Source organism: Dreissena polymorpha, chromosome 9 (assembly GCF_020536995.1).
Source record: "Dreissena polymorpha isolate Duluth1 chromosome 9, UMN_Dpol_1.0, whole genome shotgun sequence".
Lineage (NCBI taxonomy): Eukaryota > Metazoa > Mollusca > Bivalvia > Myida > Dreissenidae > Dreissena > Dreissena polymorpha.
This window is the reverse complement of record NC_068363.1, coordinates 16,165,819-16,191,173: the sequence shown is the minus strand read 5'-3', so window position 1 is coordinate 16,191,173 and position 25,355 is coordinate 16,165,819. Positions and strand designations below refer to the sequence as shown.

Genomic DNA, 25,355 nt, shown 5'->3' with positions numbered 1-25,355 from the left:
CTGTTAAGGTATAAGAACGGAATGGGATAGCTAAATCATGACTGGTGATCAGCTATCTTTAGTCTTCTCTAGAAGTTAGGGTCAGAAAAAACTTCAAGAACTATATCAGACATATAAAGTAAAAAAATCTTAAATTAAAAATAGCCGATAATAACGAATATATAGCTGTGCTATTCTAGAATGAACCAAATATAAATATCTGAAAATATGGCCTCTGAATAAGAAATTGGCGTAAAGTTAGTTACTTATTCGGAAGCCTGTATTTCGGGCAATCACTTTCGGATATGTTATATTTAAGATGTAGTGTGGGTTATTTAAGCATGATAATGCTATATGGACGTATTCTGTCGCAATTGTTTTTATATTCTATGTCACTATACACGCTGAACACAAGTATTATGAAGCAGATAATTAGGAAATGGTATTGCCTTTCTCAAACATAAATTAAAATTCACCAAATAATATAACATGTCGATGAAAATCATGGTTTATGTAGGTTTGAAGGTAAATATATTTAATGCAATATGTTTTTACATAGTATTTTTTAATAATAATGCAGCTCCTTAGTCAGTGAGAATAAGGAATAAGGAACTGGTTCCTTATTCCTCATTCAAATCGAATAAGGAACTGGCATTTTCATACTAAACAAACTATTAAAATGAACCAAAGAGACCAAACAATCAATGAAAATCATTGTAAATTTAGGTTGGGTATCAAAAACATTAATTGCAGTACATCTCTACTATGTTTCATTTAATGATAACCTTGTGCCTTATTTGGATTGAAAAAGGCATAAAGAACAGGTTCCTTATTCCTTATTCAAATCGAATAAGGAACTGGCATTTTCATACTAAGCAAACTATTAAAATAAACCAAAGAGACCAAACAATCAATGAAAATCATTGTACATTTAGGTTGAGTATTAAAAACATTTTATTGCAGTTCATCTCTACTATGTTTCATTTAATGATAAGCTAGTTCCTTATTCGGATTGAAAAGGGAATTGAAAAAGAGACCAATAAATCAATGAAAATAATTGTAAATTCAGGTTGGGTTTCAAAATCATTAATTGCAGTATATATCTACTATGTTTCATTTATTTATAGAGGCCATAATTTCGGATATATAAATTCGGATCATTCTAGAATAGAGCAGCTATATTTTCGTCATTATTTAAATAAGAAATAAGACATTTTCCATTTTCAATCCGAATAAGGAAATAGGTTATCATAAAATGAAACTTATTTTTTGATTGGTTTGCTGGTTTCTTTTGTTTATTTTGATATTTTATTTAGTACGAACATGCCAGTAACTTATTCGATTTAAAATAAGGAAAAAGGAACCAGTTCCTTATTCTTTTTTTCAATCCATATAAGGAAATATGTTTTTAATAAATCACGGTCGTTAATCACGCGCGTCACCTCTTTTTTGAGATGCATTAATAAATGAGCCAATGCTACTGCCGAGGTGGCGCTCAGGCACGGATGTTTTGAAAGTTAACGGATAATTTTACAGACTGATTAGGTTTTGTATGTTTTTTCATCATATTTCGCATCATTTAAAAAAAAAATCGGTGAATGTAGTGCGATTCAGCGATTATAAATTCATCCAAAGATGTAAAGAAACATACAATCACAACCCATTTGGAAGCGTGAGGACCTTTATAAGTTGTGGCATGGTAGAATTCTTAAAATCAAATCGATGTATTGTGCCTGTGTGGCGAGCCAATTCCAAGCGAATTATATCGCCCATTACGTAAAACGATTGCTTTGAATCTGCACAAGTTAATGCGTGCACAACAACATCGGCTTCTAGCCGATCTAATAGATAACTTTGCATTTTTCAAAAAGCAGTTCCTTATTCCTTTTTCAATCCGAATAAGAAAATATGATATCAATAAATGAAACATAGTAGAGATGTACTAGAATTAATGTTTTTGATACCCAACCTACATTTATAATGATTTTCATTGATTTATTGGTCTCTTTAGTTTATATTAATATTTTGTTTAGTATGAAACTGCCAGTTCCTTATTCGATTTGAATAAGGAATAAGGAACCAGTTCCTTATCCCTTTTTCAATCCGTATAAGGAACTATGTTATCATTAAATTAAACTTATCAGAGATGTGCTGCAATTAATGTTTTTTTGATATCCATCCTACATTTACAATGATTTTCATTGATTTATTTGTCTTTGTGGTTTATTTCAATATTTTATTAAGTATGAACATGCCTTTTCCTTGTTCGAATCGAATAAGGAATAAGGAGCCACTTCCTTATTCCTTATTCAATCTGAATAAGGAACTCGATTAATATCACGTAAAACTTAGTAGAACTATATTGCAATTAGTATTTTACATATACAACCAATACATAAATAAAATGTTCATTTATATTTGGTTTACTTTGGATCAATTTTATTGATGTTTAAGTAAGAAAATGCCAGTTCCTTATTTGGCTTGAAAAAAGAATGAGGAACGAGTTCCTTTTTCCTTATTCAGCCGCGAATAAGGAAATGGATTATAAATAAAAACAAACATGTTTAAATGTTCAATATTACACTTTAATATTACATGCATGTAAAATAATAGTATATACTTTAGGTTTTGTTGATGTGAAGTTAGTATTTGAATTAGAAAATATCGGTTCGGTTTAAACAAGAAATCCTATGCAAACGCGAAGAAGAAACGTGAATATATAACGTAATACATAAAGTAAATCTATTCAAGTTAATTTTTTTTATTTACTTCAGAAATAATGGAATTATTGTTCTTTAAAACCATATAACAAATATGTAACGCGTGAATAAGGAAAAAAGGAACAGTTCCTTATTCCTTATTCGAATAAGGAATAAGGAACTAGGAAAAAGGAACCAACTTATCACTCATAGAAAAATGGGGTCTTACAAGTGAATTAAATCTAACAAAACGCTTTGACATAGTTTGACAGCATTCCAATCTTTACAGGAGCTTAGACATTATGACCTTCATATTGCACTTAAGATTTTATTTTTCAAAAACAATATCACCATAAACATGTGTCATAGCAATAAAATATTTTTTATTACATTTAAATAATTACAGACGAGAGAATTTCCGAGTAAAAAACTGTATCCATATTTATTGACACATTCTACCAAACGCATTCAAAACATTATTTATTGTCAATAGTTTCCTCTTAATTTAGTGTGACCTAGTTTGACTCTTGTTAGTGAGATTTCCAAATAAATTTATAATGTGATAATGACAAATTATGTTGTCACGCATTGCTGATTAAATGATGGACACTGTGCGGTTCCAAAAACTCGTTCTGTTAGCTTGGATAAATTAAGCCTTCTCTTAGACTGCATTTATTTGAATTTGCTGTTACGTATTTACTTGCCTTTTTATACATTTAGCCCATGAACCCGACATGCATAACTTATATAACTTCATTGGCCGTGAAATAAATCTGAATAACCATTTACTTACAGGCTTTTTCAGAACAACGAAGGGGCAAAATGATATTTTTGTTCAGAGAAAAAGAAAAAAATACTTAGTCCAATTTGTACAATTCACCTTTTAATGCAATATGCTCAGTGTAACAAAAATAAAATTAAAAAAGTCTTTATAAATGTTTATGTCAATAGGTGTGTCCTTGTGTAGTTTCCGAGTAATTGAAAATCTAAAATGCTCACCGCTCATTATATCCTCAATTAAATTGATCACGGTAATTGCGCATGTGAATGTTTTTAAAGATCCGCTCTTCAAATCAGTTCGTTATTCACACAACTTAGGGCAGCTCGTGTGTACTCGAATAAGTACGATGTTTGTGCGGTACTAAATTATTTAGTATAGCCTTCTTCAAGCACGTACTATAGAATACAGTGTGTTTTAATATAATGGAATGATGTGCTTGAAGTTTATATATTTTCCACGCTAATCTTGGTAAATACAGAGTTTCGAGATTATATTAGTTTTTACCTAGTGGAACATATCCAAGTTATGTGTGATCTTTATCAAATAACGATTAAATGAATGTATAGTATACGCCTATTCGGAGAGTATACTAATATTTGTTATGTATGAAAATATCAAAAGATGCTTTTAAAGCACATATTAGTTCGTAATCATAGCTCAGTGAAGAAATAAATGATGTATGCGAAGTAAGCCATGACGACGTATGCAGTCGTTAGCAACCAATATTACTTCAAACATTGTGTATTACGCAACCACAGCGTTTATCAACATACGACAGCGTATACGCAAACAAACGCGAAGTATTCAAAACAATACACATCCAATTTATAGAACAATAGTATACACTAGTAAAAGGCATATTATTGATACGCTTTGGTAATTCATAATAAGATTAATAACTTACTAAGAAGCCACTAACCTTATTCATTTTGCACTGTGTTTGTTTTTAAGAGTTTTGAAACACTTCTGGTCAAAATTAATTTGCCCTATTTTAGTTAAGCATTTTAGAGACTGTTTCTTACTTAAGTAGGAAGTTAAAATGGTCGTGCATAATCATACCAGTGTAGGTTGATTTTTTTTTCATGCCCATAAACACACAAATTCAACGTGCATTTCGCAAAATTGTTCGTAAAATTAAGTTAACCAATAACACATAAGTGTTCCTTATACCTATTGCCAAATTGCAACGCTAGATGTGACCTGGTAAAATAGATTTTACAAGATACAAAATGCTCTCTTTTTTCTGGGAAAATATATTCAACACATGCTTATAAGTGTTCGTGTGCCGAATGAATAGATATCGTCGCGGGAAATTAAAATGGAATATATTTTGCCACAAAAAATAAAAATGATCATTTTGTATCTCGTTAAATCTATACATTACCATACATCAGCTAGCGGTGAACATGTTGCTATTTCTATAAGAAACACTTTGTTGGGTTAACTTTACTTTGCGAAATATTTTTCGAAACATTAGTTGATTTTGAGTATTTATGTTACTTTAAGAAATACTATCGGACGGACAAGGCCAACACTATATTCCCATTATGCGAGAAGGACATATAATGGAATTAATCGAAATGCTAGGTGACTTTGTTCGATTGATAAGGCTCGTATGAAATGACAAAGTCTATTTTCCAATTGTATAACTCCTTCGTGACCTTTTAGACCTCTTCTGTACTTTATGAGGCTTAATTTGCTAAATAAATCTTCCATCTGCATCCAAGTCTAACTAATAGGTTACCAGCTGCTGTGATATTCATGCGTTGACATGCAACTGTTGTTGTGAGAGTCTGGAGTTCAATGTCCACTTCACCGTCGAAGTCAATATCATTGTACTCTACCTAATGAGAAAGCAATTAGGCGGTTGTATTTGTAAGTTTAAACGGAATGAGCATATAAATATGGTCGATTTGACATTCCGCGGCTAAAACCATACTGCTTTTGATCCTTAATACGGATGGTCCATTACTTAAACATATGCAATTAGTCTTATTATGCGGATAGTTATTTTTTTATTGTAAACAAAAATTGATCAATACCTTAACAATGCATGTATGCTGTTGACATTTTGGTTTAAAGCAAAAGCGCACCACATTGTATTTTTTTTATTCAGCACTAAGAAGTAGTTGATTAATTGTTCGGGCTTAAAAAGCAATACAATATTAAAAATGTTTTAGTTCACCCGTTAGCTTACATTTATCTGTATCTGTAGACACATAGCAGCACCTTTTCTTGGAACGCGAAATGAATGCAAAGATGCCGTCAAATTAACATCGAGTATGCTGCAATTGTAAAAAAATGTAATGTTGAATCTTTAATTATTTGTGCCGAACGTATGTAAAAAAACGTTGAAGGAAAAGGTTAATCGGGTGCAATATATTTAAGCATACTTATTGTTTAACTTAGGACATTTACCTGTTAAACACGCCCGATAAGTTGTAATATTCCAGCTCTTTTAATACATCGTATTTGTAGACAATATGTCCGTTCTCTGTGACGTTTGTCAGTCCGTAGTTTGGTAATAACGTTGAAGCTGTAATAGGTTTTTTATACTATTTTATTACAACTATATGGCTTACTTTAATAAACATAGATTAAAGTGTTATATTATAGTTCTTTATTAAAAGTAATCGACAAATGATTCAGAATGGGAAAAAAGATAAAAATAGAGAAATGGTCGACAAAAGGAAAGTAGTTCATCAATAATCACTAAAAACATTGAATAACTACTAACAGTATTCTGCGCCGATGTCACCTGTTTTACATGTTTATGTGTGGTTCATTTCTGAATTACATAAACACTATAGGAAAATGCTTAATCCAATATATATGAAAGAATGACAACCGTGCAAAAATGCCAATCGTCACGTGTATGATTCCTTAATCAATCATATTTTGTTAAATGGAATAAAAACTTACATCTGATTTCTGTTATGGAGTCTGTCAGCATGTAGTTTAAGTTTATATGTACTTGGTCAACGGGAAGTATCGTGAAGTGTCCCGTAGCTTGGAATTCAATATTGTAGTACTGCAACAAAATAAATGCAAAACATTAACCTACATACTCACATTCCAGCCTTAAAACCATGTATGAGACACTAAATAACACTTAGTAGAAATGTTTACTGTTTACATAGCTAAGTATTTACCCCTTCGACGGCAAAGTTTATTCTGTCAATGAAATCCTCTACGTTGTACACTGCAAAAGGGTCAAGCGGAGGTGGGTAAGTAAGTGTTTCGTAATCTAAAAATTAAAGATAAAATTAAAAAGAATTTTCAGCGATGAATATATTTCATTAAAAAAGATTTCTTAGATTTCGCGGGCGCAAATCGTGTGCCAATAGTATAACATCGTATTATAGTGTTAAAGTGGAAGCAGTGCTATTTTATGCTTTATGCGGATACCGTCTTCGCAAGAATGAGAAAGTTCAAGTAGCAAAAATTACCAAAGAATTTTCGACATTTGAGGGTTGTGCGCATGCTTTATATATGAACCGATTGAGAAACAACACCGGTATAAACTGGTGTATACGTATGTGCAATGCGATGATTCTCTTCATCTAATTTCTAACAAAAGTTCGTGTAGATTATGCAAATTTATACATTATAAAACCATATCATAAATCATCGGACCAAATTTCTTTATTATACAATATTAAACTATGTCAAAATCGACCTTGCAATTTTATAATATACTCTGTTATAACTGTTTTTCATATTGTTTTTAACATAATTAATTAACGTCTCGAAAGAAATTCATCAGGAATGTTTTTGGAAATTATTTAACAATTTCTATGTACATTCCAAGAAATTTGTCACATACCGTGACAGTTTCGATCCACCATTGGTGAATCTTCATCAGACTGTGACTATCCTTTGGAAATTTATCTTGACCGCCACATATTTCCAGTTTCGCGGGGAAATTTTCAACAAAAGTTTGGTACGGCAATGAGTTCACCAGTGAGTCCTATAGTAGCGAATCTGTTTATGGAGTGGCTTGAACAGCAGGTCATTGCAACATCTCCCATAACATGCGCCCCTAAACTTTGGAAAAGATATGTGAATGACATTCTATAGATTGTGAAGAAAGGGAATGTAAATCAGTTGACTGAGCACTTGAATACAGCGGATACTACAGGCAGTATCAAATTCACAAACGAGGAGGAAGCTGAGGGCAAGATACCATTTCTGGATTCTTTGATTGTGAGAAAGGATGACGGATCGGTGAAGTTATTGGTCTACAGGAAACCTATCCATACAGATCAATATCTGCAATTCGACTCCCACCATCCGTTATCTCACAAAGTGATTGTGGTAAGAACTCTAGTCGACAGATGTTTTACTATAGTGACGGATAAAGTGGAACAGAAAAGGGAACTTGACCACATTAGGGGAGCTTTGAAAGTGTGTGGATATCCAAAATGGACAATAAACAAAGTGGTTAAAGACACGGAAACGAAGTTATCAGAAAAGCAAGAGGGGAAGGGTTAAAGGAGAAAAGAAAGGGATAAAACCAAGAATAAGTCGAAGGGTATGGTAGTCATGCCCTATGTGAAAAATATATCTGAGGCGCTGGCGCGAGTCTACAGAAAGCACAACATAAGTGTAGCAATGCGACCACACAGTACTCTCAGACGTGTTCTCGTACATCCTAAGGACAAGACGCTGACGGAAGAGGTGTGTGGCTGTGTATACAAGATCTCGTGCAAGAATTGTGAAACTGTGTACATAGTAGAAAATCGGATGAATGAGCATAAAAAAGATGCCAAAAACAGCCCACAAGAATTCACGCGGTCAGGAAGGAGAGAATCAGAAGCAGAACACTCTAGTGCAGTTACAAACCATATAGCTAGGCACAACCATGTCATTGACTGGGAGGGGGTGAAAGTGATTGATAGGGAAAACAACACCGCACTCAGAAAACTTAGGGAATCGGTTGCGATAGCTAAGGGGAGACGGGTAATGAACAGGGACGAGGGGGGCTACCAACTAAGCCCCATCTACAGGCCTTTGTTTACTGCTGGGAACCATTCCGGCAGTAAACCCGCCCTGTGACGTGCATTTCCCGCAAATTCACAGTCTGATGAAGATTTACCAATGGTGGATCGAAACTGTCACGTTATGTGAAACATTTCTTGGAATGTACATAGAAACTGTTAAATAATAATTAATTGAGTTAAGTATTTAAAAAGACTGAACATGTGTTACGGATATTTATGGCACCAAATAAGTGCGTAGAACGGGTCAACTTTATACAATGGCCTAATCATAAAACACATGAGGAACGCGATGTCCCCAAATGACATAACTGTGGTAACTGTACATCAAAGAGTTTACCTGGTGACTTAGTGTTTGACACAAATCGACCAATATTCGAACTTGGCCAAGATATTAACTAAAATACATTCTCTGAATATTATCAAGACTAAGTCTTTTATTTGATCCATAAGATTCGAACTAGTGACATATTTTTTACTACACTTGACATAGAATAATGTTTTGTTCAAAATTAAGATTTCGACAAAATGTGATATAACAAACTTGAACACGATTCGAATATTGCTTGGATATGGTCAAATTAATAACTAACCGTTTTTTATCCATATTGAGTCATAAGTACCGCTTCTAATATAGTACACAAATGTTTCCAGAGATTTGACCCGGTGGCTTAATTTTTCACACGCCCATGATCAAAATTAAAAATTGGCCTGTATACGGTCAAGGGGAACATTCTGATACAATTTTATGAGGATTGATTCATAAATATGGCTTTGATAATATTGACACATTTTTCTCCACGTGACATTGTTATCAGGTGAGCTAACGAGAGGGTCGAAAGCTCTAGAGAAACTTAAAAAGATAAAAGATACGGACAGGTATTTGTCGTGAAAGTATCATTTAAATCTCGACTCAACGGTATGTTTACCACACCGTTTTAAATTCATATAAGTAAAAATGTACGATAATTTGCACTAAAGTAAGTTACGTACAACCTCATGTAATAGTCAAAATATACCATATACAAAAAGCACTATGGTGATAACTGTATAAATTTATGAAGCATACATTTTAGTTATTGTGGACTATTCTTTCCTTCATTAAGATGTTTAAACCTATGAAATTTCAAGCTAATATCTTGTTTAATTTGTATTATATGCACAGGGCATAAGTTTATTGTAGTTAATTACAAAAGAAAATAAATGTCAAATAACAGAATGACGAGTTATGAATTATGTGTACTGCACATCCAAAGTCTGAGATCATTATGCCTATGAAATTTCAAGCTTATAGCTTGTTTTGTTTGCATGATATGCACAGGTATAAGTTGAATGTAGTAAATAACGAAAGAAAACAACTATCAAATAACAGAATGAAGAGATATGAATTATGTGTACTGCACATCCAAACTCTGAGATCATAATATATATAAAATTTCTAGTTGATAGCCCGTATAATTTTCAAGATAAGCTCCGGACAATGGAAAGATGAGTTTTGGCTTTTGTGCAATCCATTTACCAAATGAGATATATCTACATATTGTTTTAATGTGATACCTTAATTATACCTTTATACGTTTTCCAAGTTGATACCCTTTATTGATTTCAAAATAAGCTCATCGATTTTTTTTATAAAAAAACAACAAAACAAAACAATAACTCTAAATATTCGGAGCAAGAGTTACGGTTTGTAAGCATTGAAAATCTTAATTATATATTCCTTAAATATATAATTTCAAGTATATCTTTATTTTATAATCCAAGATATTCAACGGACAAAGTTTGAGTAAAAAATTAAACAAATGCAATAACTCTTAAAGAAATATATTTAAAGAGTTTTGATTCTTATTCAATTATACATCAATTCGATGAGGAATACCTCAAGTTGCAAGTTCTTACCTCTTTTAGTTTTCAAGAAATGTTCCAAACAAAACTGCAGTATTGTAGTAAACAAGCGTCAAAAGTATATGGAGAAATGAGTTTGGGCATTTGACTACAGAATTTGCCCTAATAATAGCTATTTACCAATGTTATTTGAAGTTCATATTTATTTAATTATCCTTAAAAGACTACGGACAAAGGTAACGTATGAAAATAAACAAAAAGCAATAAATCGAAAAAAATAATAAATAATAATGGTTCTTGTGCAGTGCACATCCCATCAGGACCTACTTGCTGAATAAATTTAAGGTTGATGAAGCTTTAAGTTTCTTATATAATAAACTGATAAAATAAAGCACAAAAATAAAATTGTTGAATAACTCTAAATTATGACAGCAAGAGTAATATTTCATGTTCAATACACTACCCCTTAACGAGATCCGCCTACATATGGCATTTATAGTTAAACCTCTTACGTTTGCGAGATATGGCCTGTGCGCAATGCTATTATGAAATAAGGCGCGCCATAACTTTTAAAACATGAAAAATGATTCTGTTTTTGACGTTTGCGATGCAATTTGTTTTCCCTTTAAAATGATCTAGCTTACTGTAATATTGTACTTGATTACTCAAATAGTTTCAAGAAAACTGCGGGCAAGTATTCCTACGGCCGGGTGAACGGAAAGACGAACAACCAGAAACTATATAACCCCTGATCCCCTTTAAACTTCTTTTGCAAGGGGTTTAAAATACGTTTTTATCGTTTATTTATCCAACTTACAATGAATATTATGTAAACAATATTTATTGTCCATGAATTTTATATTAAAACATTTAAAAAAAAACACAAAAATGGGATGGTCGTTGTGGCCACAGGTCGCTTAATTGCGTTTAATGGGCATACAATAGTCTCATTTAGAAGACGCGCAAAGAATTTAGAAATACTTTATATATGGGCTAAATTCTTTATATATATATATATATATATATATATATATATATATATATATATATATATATATATATATATATATATACATATATAGTAGCTTAATATTTTAGAGCGTCAACAAGTTGGACTAGGGCATACAAGTACGGTTTGACAGCAATTGAACATTAATTCAATAAGTTTGAATTCAATCACGGTCACATATTAACCATAGGTTCGTTTGGATCTGTAATAAAACTTTTTGACAGCTAAACTCTTACTCCTAGTTAATATAAGAAAAAGGACTGGCGCGTATGTGCAGTTATTTCTGGTGGATCGCTTAAAAAATAATTGCTCACCCAGGAAAAGTGCGAGTAAACCGCACTAGTAGACAGTTAGACGACCTCACTTACATGCTTAAATACGGTTTTAACAGCAAATCACACAAATAACTGCAAAACGAGAAGTAATAGTATTTATAAGTAAATAAAAAAATGCACATATGACAATTGTTTATTAGAAATTTGTAAAAATGACCGTTTTAAAAGATTTAGTTTTGATTTAGTTACCGTAAGTGTGCGCCGTCTCTCTTTGACTGTTAAATTCTGTTTGAAGTATAAGAACCGAATATTATGTCTGATTATTTCGTTGTACAATTTCGTATGCAAGTGTTTTTAAATCGTTTTGGTATTAAATCACAAGACATTACCAATGATTACATTCCGGTTCAATTTGTTTAAAATAAGATGCTTTTATTCACTTTCTCGCAAAAATAATGCTACAGACATTTGACAAAATATTTTCACTGATTTGCAAAATTGTGAATCGAACATCGCTATTGATGATGGGTTACGATGCTGATTTAATTGAGGATGCATGATTATCATCTTTTTCTAAAAAATACTGTATACTAAACCTCGATAGAAAAAGGCAATACAAGTATTTCTTATAATTTGGCGATAAAGATTGTTAAAAAACTGATTGCGATAAATAATCAAGTTATAAAGGGCGCGACAAGTGTGACGAAAATAGATGTTTTATGGTTTCTGCTATAAGTAAATATTAATAATCTATGAGAAAAATGACTATGACAAGAAACACAACAAATATAGTAACGAAGATACCTTAATCCTGAATTATATTTGGACATTTCTCAATAATAAAGTGAAACAGGACAGATCTTATAAGAAAATCACAGCACACGACTGTGTTTTGTATTTTAAATCAGTCATTGAACCAAATGCAATTATTGCAGTCGGGCGAGGATGTGTTATATTGTGATGAACGGTATTCAGATGGTGAATTACATGTTATGTTTGATGAGCTATAGATGAAATTTCTTGCGCTGAAATAACTAAGGCAGACCCGGATTGGATAATTATCACAATTCCTTTTAAACATAGTATAAATAAAAAAAATATGAAAACTTCTTAAACTCATCCCGTGGGCTTTAAAACTAAGTATTTACCATAGGATATATTCCAGGTTCTTTGTGTATTGTTCCATTGCACAAAAAGAGTCTTTCAGTTAATTTAAGAACATAATAATAAAAATTACGATTTTAAGTACGTTTGGTAACAGTTTTAGTTAACAAATTAAAAGCTGTTTCAATGTGTTAGGCTAATGGTAAAATGTGCATCAATGCATACATATGGGCGTTATGCCTCCAAGTATTTTGAATAAACTATCAAAGTATCAAAGTACATGCATATGCTCAAGTTTGCCATAAACGATTACGATTAACAACTTTACCCATAGCCCCTAATCACAAAAATCCATTCCCTGTAAGTTTTGTCAGTACAGAAGTTATATTTATAGACATAGGGTAGATCGTTAGCCAGTTATCGAATTGAATTGTGATTTTCAAAAAAAAATCTGGGCATATAGTAGTATAGAAACACTTAATGGCGAGACATGGGTGAATTCTTACCTGCAGACCAGCCTTTCAGCAAGTTGTGCTTTAGAACCAACTGACCGTGTGTTATGACATCGCTGAATTGCTTTCGGCATCCCCCAAAATGTAATACCTAAATATAATAGGCATAGCGATTGTTCATAATAAAATCGTCGTTTACGTTTTTAAGTTCTAAACAATTGTATTATGACTTGGATCGAGATGTTTTTTTGTGTGTTTTTTTTCTAATTTGTTCGGTTGTTTGGTTTAAAGAAAATCGTTGCAATAAATATAAGATTGGCTCATAATTGTAATCATATAGGAATATGAACTTTTTGTAGTACATAACAATGTTGTAACTGTACAATTTATATAATATTCTTATGACTTAAAAACGTCGGATTGAATCAATCCAGATTTTATTTTTGTAATGAAACTGTAACAACATAATTTGTGTTTCAGCTATTACTTTAATACTCAAATTAAAATGATAGTCAAAGTCACTGACATAAAATTTACAATTGTTAAGTTATAACATATTAAAATTATCACCAAAACTATTTAAAAATCCATGTTAGTTCCATTCCAAGTAATATTTCAATGAATAAAATATTTCAATTAATTTTTAAAAGATACTAGCTCGAATGATTGCAAATGGCCTCAATTGCAGCACTAAATAGTTCGTTTGTAAGCAATTTGCCTTATTTAGCGTCATAAACGATTGATCTATATATAATGTATTCTTTATTGAACGATTATTATTTGGAACGAAAGTAGACTAGTTAATTAATATAATCTTGAGGCATCACTCAATGGTTTTGTGTGAACAATAATTACCAAATCGTAATTATGTGAACAATGTCAATGCGATTTGGTCAGCATGTTTCCCTTATAAATGTATATATTATGTATTCAAAGTTCAACTTTCGTTAGTATTGAGGAGGACAGTCTCCACGCAAACAACTTTTTGTCCACTTTACGTCGAACAGGCGAAGTGATTTTGTAAACAAAAACACACGTGGATTGCAGTTCTCATCTACCCAACTGAGATTAGCAAAAGTGATTCTTGCATTAAACGTACGAAAATCTTACGTATTTAAATCGAAATTTTCCCACAAAGAAACAGTACACTTCTTATTATCACTGCGGACGAAGTAAAGATAATTTGCTAGTTTTCGCGAAATGCAGTCGAACTTTATCTGGCTGTCATCTTTAAAAGGGGTCATCTGAATTAAGCGGCTTATCTAGAATATCTCGATAAAAACTGTCATTATTACAATTGTTATGAACGATTACCTGCTGTTTGCAGCAACCGGAAAGCATATTGTATTACTAAATCAAGCGATAACACAAAGGGACAATGGGTCCAATTGATATTGTCCTCACAAGGCATACGGACATGCCCCTTGGCGTTGAGAGTGGCTTGGTCAGAATGTCTTAAGCTGACGTGATAGCATCAGTTTTCCCATAGAATACAAACATAAACATTTATAAGATTTATTTTCTCGGACATATAAAGAGATAACTTTAATTAAAATAATGGCATCAATTAAGTATACAAAAAATGTTAAAGGATAAACACGGCATCATCATATATATTACCGTCAATATTAAATATTCAATATATATATATATATATATATATATATATATATATATATATATATATATATATATATATATATATATATATATATATATATATATATATATATATATACATATAAACAAGAACATTACCGCACATGTAGTCACCACAAGTTTGGCCAGATGAAAGGCGAAACCAATAATGTGTGGTATGCTGATCCATAAGGTGCAACGGTACCACTTTAACGGACTTAACACCAGCAGACAAATCCAAAATTTAATGCTGGTAAAGCCCACCACGTCAATGTTGCATGGTTTCTAATAAAATAAAGCAACTTATTTGAATAATAATTATACAAAAACTAAATCTTAACAAGACAGATTTTTTTATTTATCACATTTAAGAAAAGTATCTACACAGAAAATAAATTCTAGCACTTACTAGTACAATAAAGGAACAAACGTGCCTGCAGTGTTTAAACATTTCCTTGTCCATACAGTCATCCCCATGATTTATTCCATAGAATTATGATTGATTGTTCTTAATACGCCACATATCGCATTGACAACGATAAGGGGCGAGTATAAACAGGGATATAAAAATGTACTTTGACTTTTTATTTACAATCTGATCTTTAAGATATCTGTTCCTGTACGTAGCCAAGAACCGTCACATACCTATCAATTGTCTGTTTATGTTTTTTCAACATACTGCAGTAACGTATTAAGTTACAAAGCATTATTAAAAAAAAATCCGTATGACGTTGACATTGAAAATAACGATGTGATTCTTATACTCTAAAACCCCGATTCTAAAAGGTGACGATTTTTGACAAGTTAGGTCTTTAACCTCGAAACGTTATTAAGTTAAAAAGCGAGTAAGCCGTTTTTCTTCAATAAAAGCTGTGTTTATGCCATGGATGCGTATAATTAAAAGAAGTTAAAGATTGATATGAAATACAGTTTAAGTAATTGAATCTAAATGCCAATGTAACAAAAAGCGCACTCGGGAGTCTCTAAATAAACATTTTGATATTGATGCTTACGATGCAAAATAAGAAGGCAATGACTGCAGAAGTAGTCGTCATCACAACAAGACTCTATATGATCTGACTGAACCGTTTTTGAACCACAAACAATGCATTTAAAACATATTGTTGAATTGAACATATCTCATCCATCCATGAATTTTCATATGGAAGTAAATTTACAAAGAAATTTATAGCTTTGTGAAACTATCTCTTTAATAGAGTTATTATTGACAGGATTAAAAGCACAATCATCCTACGCATATAAAAGGCTATGATAATCAAAAATGTATTTTGAACTTTTGATTTACAAGTGTGACCTTTTGGATAAATGCAACGTCATATAGGTCAACTTTTATTGTAAATATAGACGATGTACATCAATATGACGAACGATGTTCGCACCTCAAACGCAACAAACGAAAATAAACAAAATGTGCGTTAACCATGATTTTACCGCGACTCGAACGTACGATAATCGTTCGTAATTCACCCGTACGAAATTAGAAATCGTGCGTCTGGTCTGCGGTCTGTGACAGACCCACTAGACTATGTCATATAGGTCAACTTTTATTGTAAATATAGACGATGTACATCAATATGACGAACGATGTTCGCACCTCAAACGCAACAAACGAAAATAAACAAAATGTGCGTTAACCATGATTTTACCGCGACTCGAACGTACGATAATCGTTCGTAATTCACCCGTACAAAATTAGAAATCGTGCGTCTGGTCTGCGGTCTGTGACAGACCCACTAGACTATGTATTTTATCGGTATATTTGTATTTAAATAAGTACTGCGTATTGAGATATAAAACGTATCAGACTATTTTATGCCATAGACAATCGCTTCTTTTTGTCTATTTATTTACAAATAATAGTTTTACACAACATCCAAAAAGTTTAGAGAAAGTTTATTAAGTTGTATTGAACATTTTTCAGATTTTCAGGAAAACTAGTTTTGGAGAAGTATTCCACCATAGAAGCTACTCCCCAGTTCTTCATAAAATATGAGTAAAAATATGATTATTGTAGAAACACTTTCTATTGTGTGATAATGCGAACAAACGAACTTAACGACACTAAGCTTGTTTTGCGAATTTCAAAAACAAATTAGCTCACCTAGCGGTCACTTTGTTTAAGCGGCCAATCAACAATCATCCCGACAAAAATCAGACATTATTTCATATGAAATTAACATTCACTTGTTTACAGGTGACTAGATGGTCACTGGGTTTGATTATTTATGTCACCATAGTGCATAAGAACAATTGCCATGTTATTGTTTGTTATACACAATTTTAATAATAAATACCTTAAAATCAAGGCTGCCTATGCCTTTGTTGTATTCTTAAAGAATTACTGTCCTTTTATTTTGATTGGTATTCTTATATGAAGTGTTTAATATATATATTTTTAATATGCAGTTCATTTTAATATCCATGTAATCGAGATTTCTATTTAAACCTTTCCCGAGAACTCTTAAAGTAGTTTCTTCTCGTGTTTGTTTGTATTTTTTTTAATCGACTTACTTTTATACTATCCAAATTAAATTAGTGTTCATTTTAGAGTAATGCTTAGTTAAGTGTATCTTGATCATTCGTGAAGCTAGGATACATTGAATGCTTATTTAGATTCGCCAGTACTAAACATGTGTCTTCAGCGAAAATGTTTTAGTATTTTGATATTTTTGCACTTAATTTATTTACTTCTCCTTTTTAATGCCTTTTTTATTATAATTGTTACGCAAGAATTTCCTCGTATTAGATAAAAAAGACGCCCATAGGATTCCATTTACGGCAACCTTGCTCCATGCAGAAACCGTGAAAGAAATTCATTGCTTTGTATGGAGGCCTTAGTATTGTGCAAAAACACGGAAATCAAGTTTTTAAACAGTGTCCTAAAAGTAAAACATCTGAAATTGGTTTATATACATTCGAATGATTGTGTTTTGAATTCCTTTTAAATTCGATCGTGATCAGCTATCATAATTAATTCATTAATTATTATCTTCAGCGTATGCCAACAGAGTAATCTGATGTTTACAAATATAAATCTATCTTTAATGAAGCCAATTTGAACTTTGCAGATTAAAATATCCAGTACTTTTATATATATATATATTTGCAATTTACCATTATGTAAGTTTATAAACGGAATTTAGTAAAGTATGTGGTGTTTTTTTAAATAGCGAGATTTGTGGTATTTTGTGGTTATTATTCCACGTTTTTGAGTAGTTGATAATAGTTCTAAACACACAAAAATACTTCTTACTATGGAAAGACCTTACTTATGTCAAAATATTAATCAGTAAGAATTCACAAGTGGATTATTATATCTTGTTCAATCTGGATATTAATTTAAATACCCGTGTACAAGTATCATATAAACTTCAATCAATTACCAATAAATAAAAAAATAATTAAACTAATGTAGCTCCCACTCCTACCAATGTCTTTATGTACTCGTTAAACCACTTCTTCAAAAGTGCATCGTTTCCAACGGCCAAGAATCGAGGGTCCCCCTTTAAACAGTCCTTTGTGACTTGCCACCTTGACCTGCTACGAATACCTGGTTTGTCGCGTAGTAATTGCATGAAGTCTTGACGTTTCTGAAATACAGTATTCGTTAAGAAACAAACCAAACGCAATTACAAATAAAGACATAAACACAAATACACGCACAATATAGTTTTATACTATACATAATTATATATATCAATATGATCCATATATCTATTTAATATCTTTACAGAAAATAATTCTTGCACTGAGAAGTACAATAAAGAAAAGTAAATGCTAGCAGTGTTTAAATTCACCCTTTCCTTAATTCATCCCCATTAGTTATTCCATAGAAATATGATTGATTGTTCATAATACGCCACTTATCGCATTGGAAACGACAAGGGGCGAGTATTAGCAGGTATGTAAAAAATGTATTTTGACTTTTTTTTAACAACCTGATCTTTTAAATAGCTATGTCGGTTCCTGTACGTAGCCAAGAACCGTCCCATAAATTGTCTATGGTATGCTTTTTCAAAATGCTGCAGTAACGCATTTGAGTGGTAAAAGCATAATTTAAAATGTCTGCTTTAATTTTAAGTATGACTGTCACATTGAACGCAGCGATGTAGTTCTTACACTCGACCTCCCCGATTCTAAAAGGTGACGATTTTCGACCAGTTATTTCGTTAACATCGAAATGTTTTGAAGTTGAAGAGCGGTTAAGCCGTGTTTCGCAAATAACGTCTGTATGTATGCCAGAGATGGGTATAATAATAAGTATTAAACGATTCATATTAATTGAATTTAAATACCAATTGAACAAATAAACGCACACGAGAGTCTCTAAATAAACAATTTTAGTACTTGATGCTTTTGAGGCAAAATAAGAAGTATTTTAACTGCATAAGTAGTCACCATAGCCACAAGACTCTGTATGATCTGCTTCTGTACAACATAAAATGTTTTTTAAACACTTTGTTGAATTAACCATCCGGTCAATTTTCAATGGGAAGTAAAATAAAAATTAACATATAAAATAACAGCCCGGTGAAACTATTTCTTTAAAAGAGCTATTATTGACAATATTAAAACCACAATAAACCTACGCAGATAAAGAGCTACGATAATCGGAGATAATTTGGACTTTGTATATATTAGTTTTACATTTAAGTTAAGTAAAACGTCATATAGGTCAACTTTTATTGAAAATAATAAACCTCTACATCAATATGACGAACGATGCACGCACATTAAACGCAACAAACGAAAAAACAAACACGTGCTTTAACCGTGATTTGACCGAGAGCCAAACGTACGATACTCGTGCGTAATTCACATTTATGAAATTAGGAATCTTGCGTCTGGTCTGCGGTCTGTGTCAAACGCACTATACTTTGTATTTACTCGGTTTATTTGTATGTATATAAGAACTTTGTAATTTTATATATCATTTATTAGACTATTTTATGCAATTGCCCATTTCTTTTCTATTATATTCATTACCAAGTAATATTTTCACCCAAAATCCAAACAGTTTCGAGAAAGTTTGAAAAAAAATATTGAAAAAGTTTCAGAGTTTCAAGATAACTTGTTTTGAAAATGTATGCTTCAAAAGAAGCTAATTTACACTACTTCATAATATATGATACAAAAATGTGATAATTGTAGCAAAAAAGGATTTAACGACACTAAGCTAGTTTTTGCGAATTTCAATATTAGCTCACCTTGCAAGCGGCCACTCTGTAATCGTCCCGACACAAACAACACATTATTTCATATAAAATGAACAGCTGCTTGTTAAGATTTGACATGATTGTCATTGGGGCTGATTGATTTTGTCACCAAAATGTATACGGACAATTTTGACCAGTTTTCAACAGTATATCCATAAGGGACGGGTAAAAAATATCATACAATATTTGGAAGATAGTGCTATTTTGTAAATAGGCTGAATACATAAAATATTGTCTTCTTGCATGAAAAACGCATCCGTAAACGTCGATATAACAGTTTTACTCGACATGCATATAAATACAAATATTGTTTTAATTTTGTATTCTAGAGTTTACCGTGTTTCATAAAATACTTCAATATTGCAGCGGACAAACATCCGTGAAACTGAATATATCAGTTTTACTAGACGCGCGTAAAAATACTACTATTTGTTTTAATTTTGTATTCTAAATAAGACCATGTACAATGTAGGATGTTTATCAAAATATAAATAATTTACATGCAATTGTTTTTCGCCGAAGGAACGAACATTTGAAAGGTAGACTTGTGAATCGTTCATAATTCTGCACGCATTGGATTCCGATTAAGTAACAATCATACGCCATGATAAAAACGATCTTCACCATAAAACTCGTAAGAACACATGTTTATTGAACGGTGTCCTAAAATTTAAACATTTTGACTTTGGTTTCTATACATTCGAATGATTTTGGATTTATTTTTAAATTCGCTCGTGATCAGCTGTCACAGTAAATTACTATCTTCAGCGTATGCCAACATGTCAAAGAGAAATCTGATGTTTACACATATACATCTATCTTTTAAAAAGCCAGTTTGAACTTAGATTAAAATATCAAGCACTGTTTTTGATATATTTGCAATTTACCATTATGTCATTTTATAAACTAAATTTAGTAAAGAATGTGGTGTTTTTTTAAATATCGAGATTTGTGGTATTTTTGTGGTTATTATTCCATGTTTTTGAGTAGTTGATAATAGTTCTAAACGCAAAATAAATACTTGTTACTATGAAAAGACCTTACTTATGTCAAAATATAATTCAGTAAGAATTCACAAGTAGATTATCATATCTTTTTTCAATCTGGATATTAATTTAAATAACCCTGTACAAGATTCATATAGACTTCAATCAATTACCAATAAATAATTAAACTAATTTAGCGCCCATTCCTACCAATGTCTTGATGAACTCGTTAAACCACTTATTCAAAATAGCGTCGGTTCCAACGGCCAAGACTCGAACAAACCAAACTCAATTACACATAAATATAAAGAAGTGAAACTCTAGCTGCTGAAGCAGTATTGAATTCTCATTATAAACAATTAGTTGGTCCTTGATTTAAGGCAAGTTACCAATTGCCAAAACAGAACAAAACAGCACAAAACAGCACAATACAAAACAGCATACATAACACATAAAAGAATAAAGCTAGGATCACCGCCTTGGAACGGTAAATGCAAAGCATTGGTGGTTAAAACCGGTTTTAGAGCGCTCAGCCTCACACTTGACCCAGCAATATTCATGATACATTTAAATGTGAATAAAATTTAACCTCATAGCATTGAACCTCAAATTTAACAATAATAAAAGGGAATTAAAACGCATTCAATTTAATTACCATTTAATTACTCAATGGTAGGAAAGAGACCAGAGCAACAAAGCTACAACTTTTCGAGGAACGATGAAATGAAACTACGAAAGAGTGTCAACTACATTCCTTCTTTATAGAAAAAGATTTAGGAATATAGCATCATAAAGTTAATATTTAAGATCATCGACGCGGCAATACAGAAAGAAGCAGTAATAATGGGTGTAACAGTTCCTTATTACATCGCTTGGTTGTTTATGTGACAACTAAAAAATAAATCAAACAAGAAACGCCTGTCAGAGAGAAAATGAATTAAAAATTGAACGCTATAAACCCAATGACCTATGCATGTAGATTGAAACTGTGAAAGTTGGTCGTATGAAGCTATATAGAAGTGATGACGTTTCAACAATCAATGTAGCCAGGAACAGAGAAAGAGCATCGTATGACGTAAGACATAAACACAAATATCAACACAATATAGTTTTTTACTATACATAATTATATATCAATAAGATCTATATATCTATTTCGTATCTATACAGAAAATAATTCTTGCACTGACAAATACAATGAAGAAAAAAGTGCTAGCAGTGTTGAAACTCCACTTTCCTTAACGATTGATTGTTCTTAATACGCCACCTGTCGCATTGGCAACGATAAGGGGCGAGTATAAGCGTGGATGTAAAAAAAATGTTTATACTTTTTATTTACAATCTGATCTTTTAAATAGCTATGTCGGTTCCTGTACGTCGTCAAGATCCGTCACATAAGGATAAATTGTCTATGGTATGCTATTTCAAAATACTGTTGTAACGTAGTTTAGTGGAAAAAGCAGTATGACCAAATATGATTTAGTTTTAATTTAATGTTCAGTATGACTTTGACATTGAAAGTAGCGATGTTGTTCTTACACTGGACACCGCTGATTTTAAAAGGTTCCGATTTTGACAAGTTCTTCCGTAAGTTGAAGGGCGGGTTAGCCGTGTTTCGCCAATAAAGTATATTTTCAAGCCAGAGATGTGTATAATTATAGGTAGTAAGCAATCGCTATTAAAAACAATTGAATTTAAATGCCAATTTAACAAATAAACGCAATCGAGAGTCTCTTAATGAACATGTATTGTACTTGATGTTTTCGATGCAATTTGACTGCAGAAGTAGTTACCATAACTACCAGACTCTGTATTATCTTATTAAACCATTTCTGATTCACATAAAATGTATATAAAACACATTGTTGAAATCTAGATAACTAAACAATACGGTCATTTGTCCAAGGGAAGTAAAATAAAAATGTCCATAGAAAATTAAAGCCTGGTTAAACTATTTCTTTAATAGAGTTTTATTGACAATATTAAAACCACAACAAATCTACGCATATAAAGGGCTATTATAATAAGGAATGTATTTTGAAATTTGATATACAAGCTTGATCATTTAAATGAATGCAACGTCATATAGGTCAACTTGTATTGCAAATATAGACGCTCTACATCAATATGACGAACGATGCAAGTCATTGAATAGCTTTTGCGCATTGCACAGGCTTATCAGTGTACACAGGCTAATCCGGGATACCACTTATCTGACATGCATTTAGCCCCGTTTTCCCTGAACACAGCTTATATGTACATGTTTCAATGACAAACTGGCCAATGTCACAAGCTGTTAACACTGTTGATAACATACACACACTAACTGTCTGCAGTACAGACCGACTTGCAACGCATACTACTAATCTTAGTTGTTCGCAATCGAACAACTAAAAATAGAAATCGTGTTCTTGGTCTGCGGTCTGTGTCAGATGCACTAGATTGTGTATTTTATCCGTTTATTGGCATGCATAAAAGAACTGCGTATTTAAATTTAATATTTATAAGACTATTCTATGCAATATACAATGCTTCGTTTCTTCTATTTATTACTAAGCAATATTTTCTCACAAACTCCAAAAAATGTCGTGAACGTTTTATTGATTTTTTTCAGAGTTTCGTGATAACTAGTTTTGAAGAAGTATACAACCAAAGAAGCTTTTTCCAACTTCTTCATAAAATATGATATGATAAGTGTAGCACAACTTTCCATTGTGTGGTAATGGCGGAAAAAAAGGACTTCACGAAACTAAGCTTGTTTTGCGAATTAGAATCTTAGCTCCCCTAGTGGTCACGTTGTGTCAGCGGCCAATCTATAATCCTTCCGACGCAATAAAAACATAATTACATATGGAATTAACAGTCACTTATTAAGAGGTGACAAGATGGTCACTGCGGCTGATTGTTTATGTCCTCACAATGCATAAGAACAATTCCCATGGTAATCGTTTGTTATACACACTTTTAATCATAAATACCTTAAAATCAGAGCTACCTATACCTTTTGCATTATTGCCTCAAATTTTTGCAATTTAATTTATATCTAGGTTTAAATTTTTGTTCCCTAGTACTTTCATAGACAGCGATTAATACTTCCTCAGAACGTGTTGATAAAAATCCAATCAAAGAGTACTAGAAAATGTCATCACCTTAAGACTTTGCAAAGATATCGATAAAACAACTGTCCGTATTTCGTTTAATGAAGTTTGGAATATATATGAAGCTTGTAGAATTGTAACACATTTGTCATATAAGTACAACTACCACAGTCTCTGGCTATAATGACTTTTAGCGGATCAATGTCGATCTGATAAAGTCTTATATCGATCATATAAAATATGAATGCTTTGTTAAATTCACACTCAAAGCGCAAACGAAAATCATCCATCAATAGTTAACTAAGATTTAACAAAAAGTTAAGCAAATTGTATTAATGACATTTTATATTTCACAATATATTTAATCCAATTTTCACCCATCATTCGTTTTCCACAAGAAAACACGAGGACACATTTGAAACAAAAAATTAACCAAATGGTGGTATATTTATATTTATGATTGTTCTTAATACGCCAATTGTCGCATTGGATAAATAAATAAATGCATAATAAAAAAATTCGACATATAATGCATTGCGTGTCTAGCGACAATGCCTCAGAATTGAGTTGTAATATTGTGAAGTGAGTGTTATGATGTATTTTCAAACTGCGATTGTTTGATTGAAGTCGTCGGTCGTTATTCACGCAATGCGATTGTTAAGATATTACGCTCCATTTGAACAGAAACTATTATTCCGCTTTCGTTTATGATCTTTTCAATTGTAGTTATCAAGACGTAATTTGAACGGATTCAGTTCAGCGTAAAGTGATGTTTTTTTTTAGAGTATTGTGAGAAACATGGTTTTAAGCTTCCCTCCCCGTATTGCATCCACACAGAAACGCAATCGCAGAACGATAATTACAAACAAAACTATTTTTTAACAAAATACAATGTATTTGAGAGTGTTGCAAACAACATTTGGCTGTGAACAAAAAGAAATAATTAAAATAATGTAGCGCCCACCTTCATGAACTCCTCGAACCACTTCTTAGAAAGCGCATCGTCTCCAACGGCCAAGAATCGAGGGTCCCCCGTTAAATAGTCCTGTGTGAATCGCCACGTTGTCCCGCAATGAATATCTGGGATTTCGCTGAGTAATTCCATAAAGTCTTGACGTTTCTGAAATACCATGTTCATAAGAAAACTAAAATCAATTATAAATACAGACATTAACACATATACCCACACAATAGAGTTTTTTTTATTATACATCATTATATATCAAAGACATATTTCAAGTCAGTGCTGTTT

At 32.0% G+C, this 25,355-nt stretch overlaps 1 protein-coding gene across 7 annotated transcripts in view; it reads right to left on the bottom strand.

The window, feature by feature from the left end:
* The window catches only part of LOC127845541 (mucolipin-2-like), a 64,053-nt gene that overhangs the window by 10,759 nt on the left and 27,939 nt on the right, over window positions 1-25,355 (bottom strand). For 6 of the 7 annotated variants that reach the window (XR_008033252.1, XM_052376552.1, XM_052376557.1 and 3 more), the window contains 9 exons: window positions 25,068-25,223; window positions 18,232-18,393; window positions 14,903-15,067; window positions 13,199-13,295; window positions 6,612-6,706; window positions 6,382-6,490; window positions 5,878-5,995; window positions 5,657-5,744; window positions 5,204-5,303 (listed from right to left, as the gene is read on the bottom strand). Coding sequence is in view for 6 of the 7 variants with exons in the window: in XM_052376552.1 (XP_052232512.1) it covers window positions 5,204-5,303; window positions 5,657-5,744; window positions 5,878-5,995; window positions 6,382-6,490; window positions 6,612-6,706; window positions 13,199-13,295; window positions 14,903-15,067; window positions 18,232-18,393; window positions 25,068-25,223 (1,090 nt within the window). In the remaining variant the exon portion in view is untranslated. The remainder of the gene's footprint in view (window positions 1-5,203; window positions 5,304-5,656; window positions 5,745-5,877; window positions 5,996-6,381; window positions 6,491-6,611; window positions 6,707-13,198; window positions 13,296-14,902; window positions 15,068-18,231; window positions 18,394-25,067; window positions 25,224-25,355) is intronic. The other variant, XM_052376556.1, reaches the window with a different exon arrangement.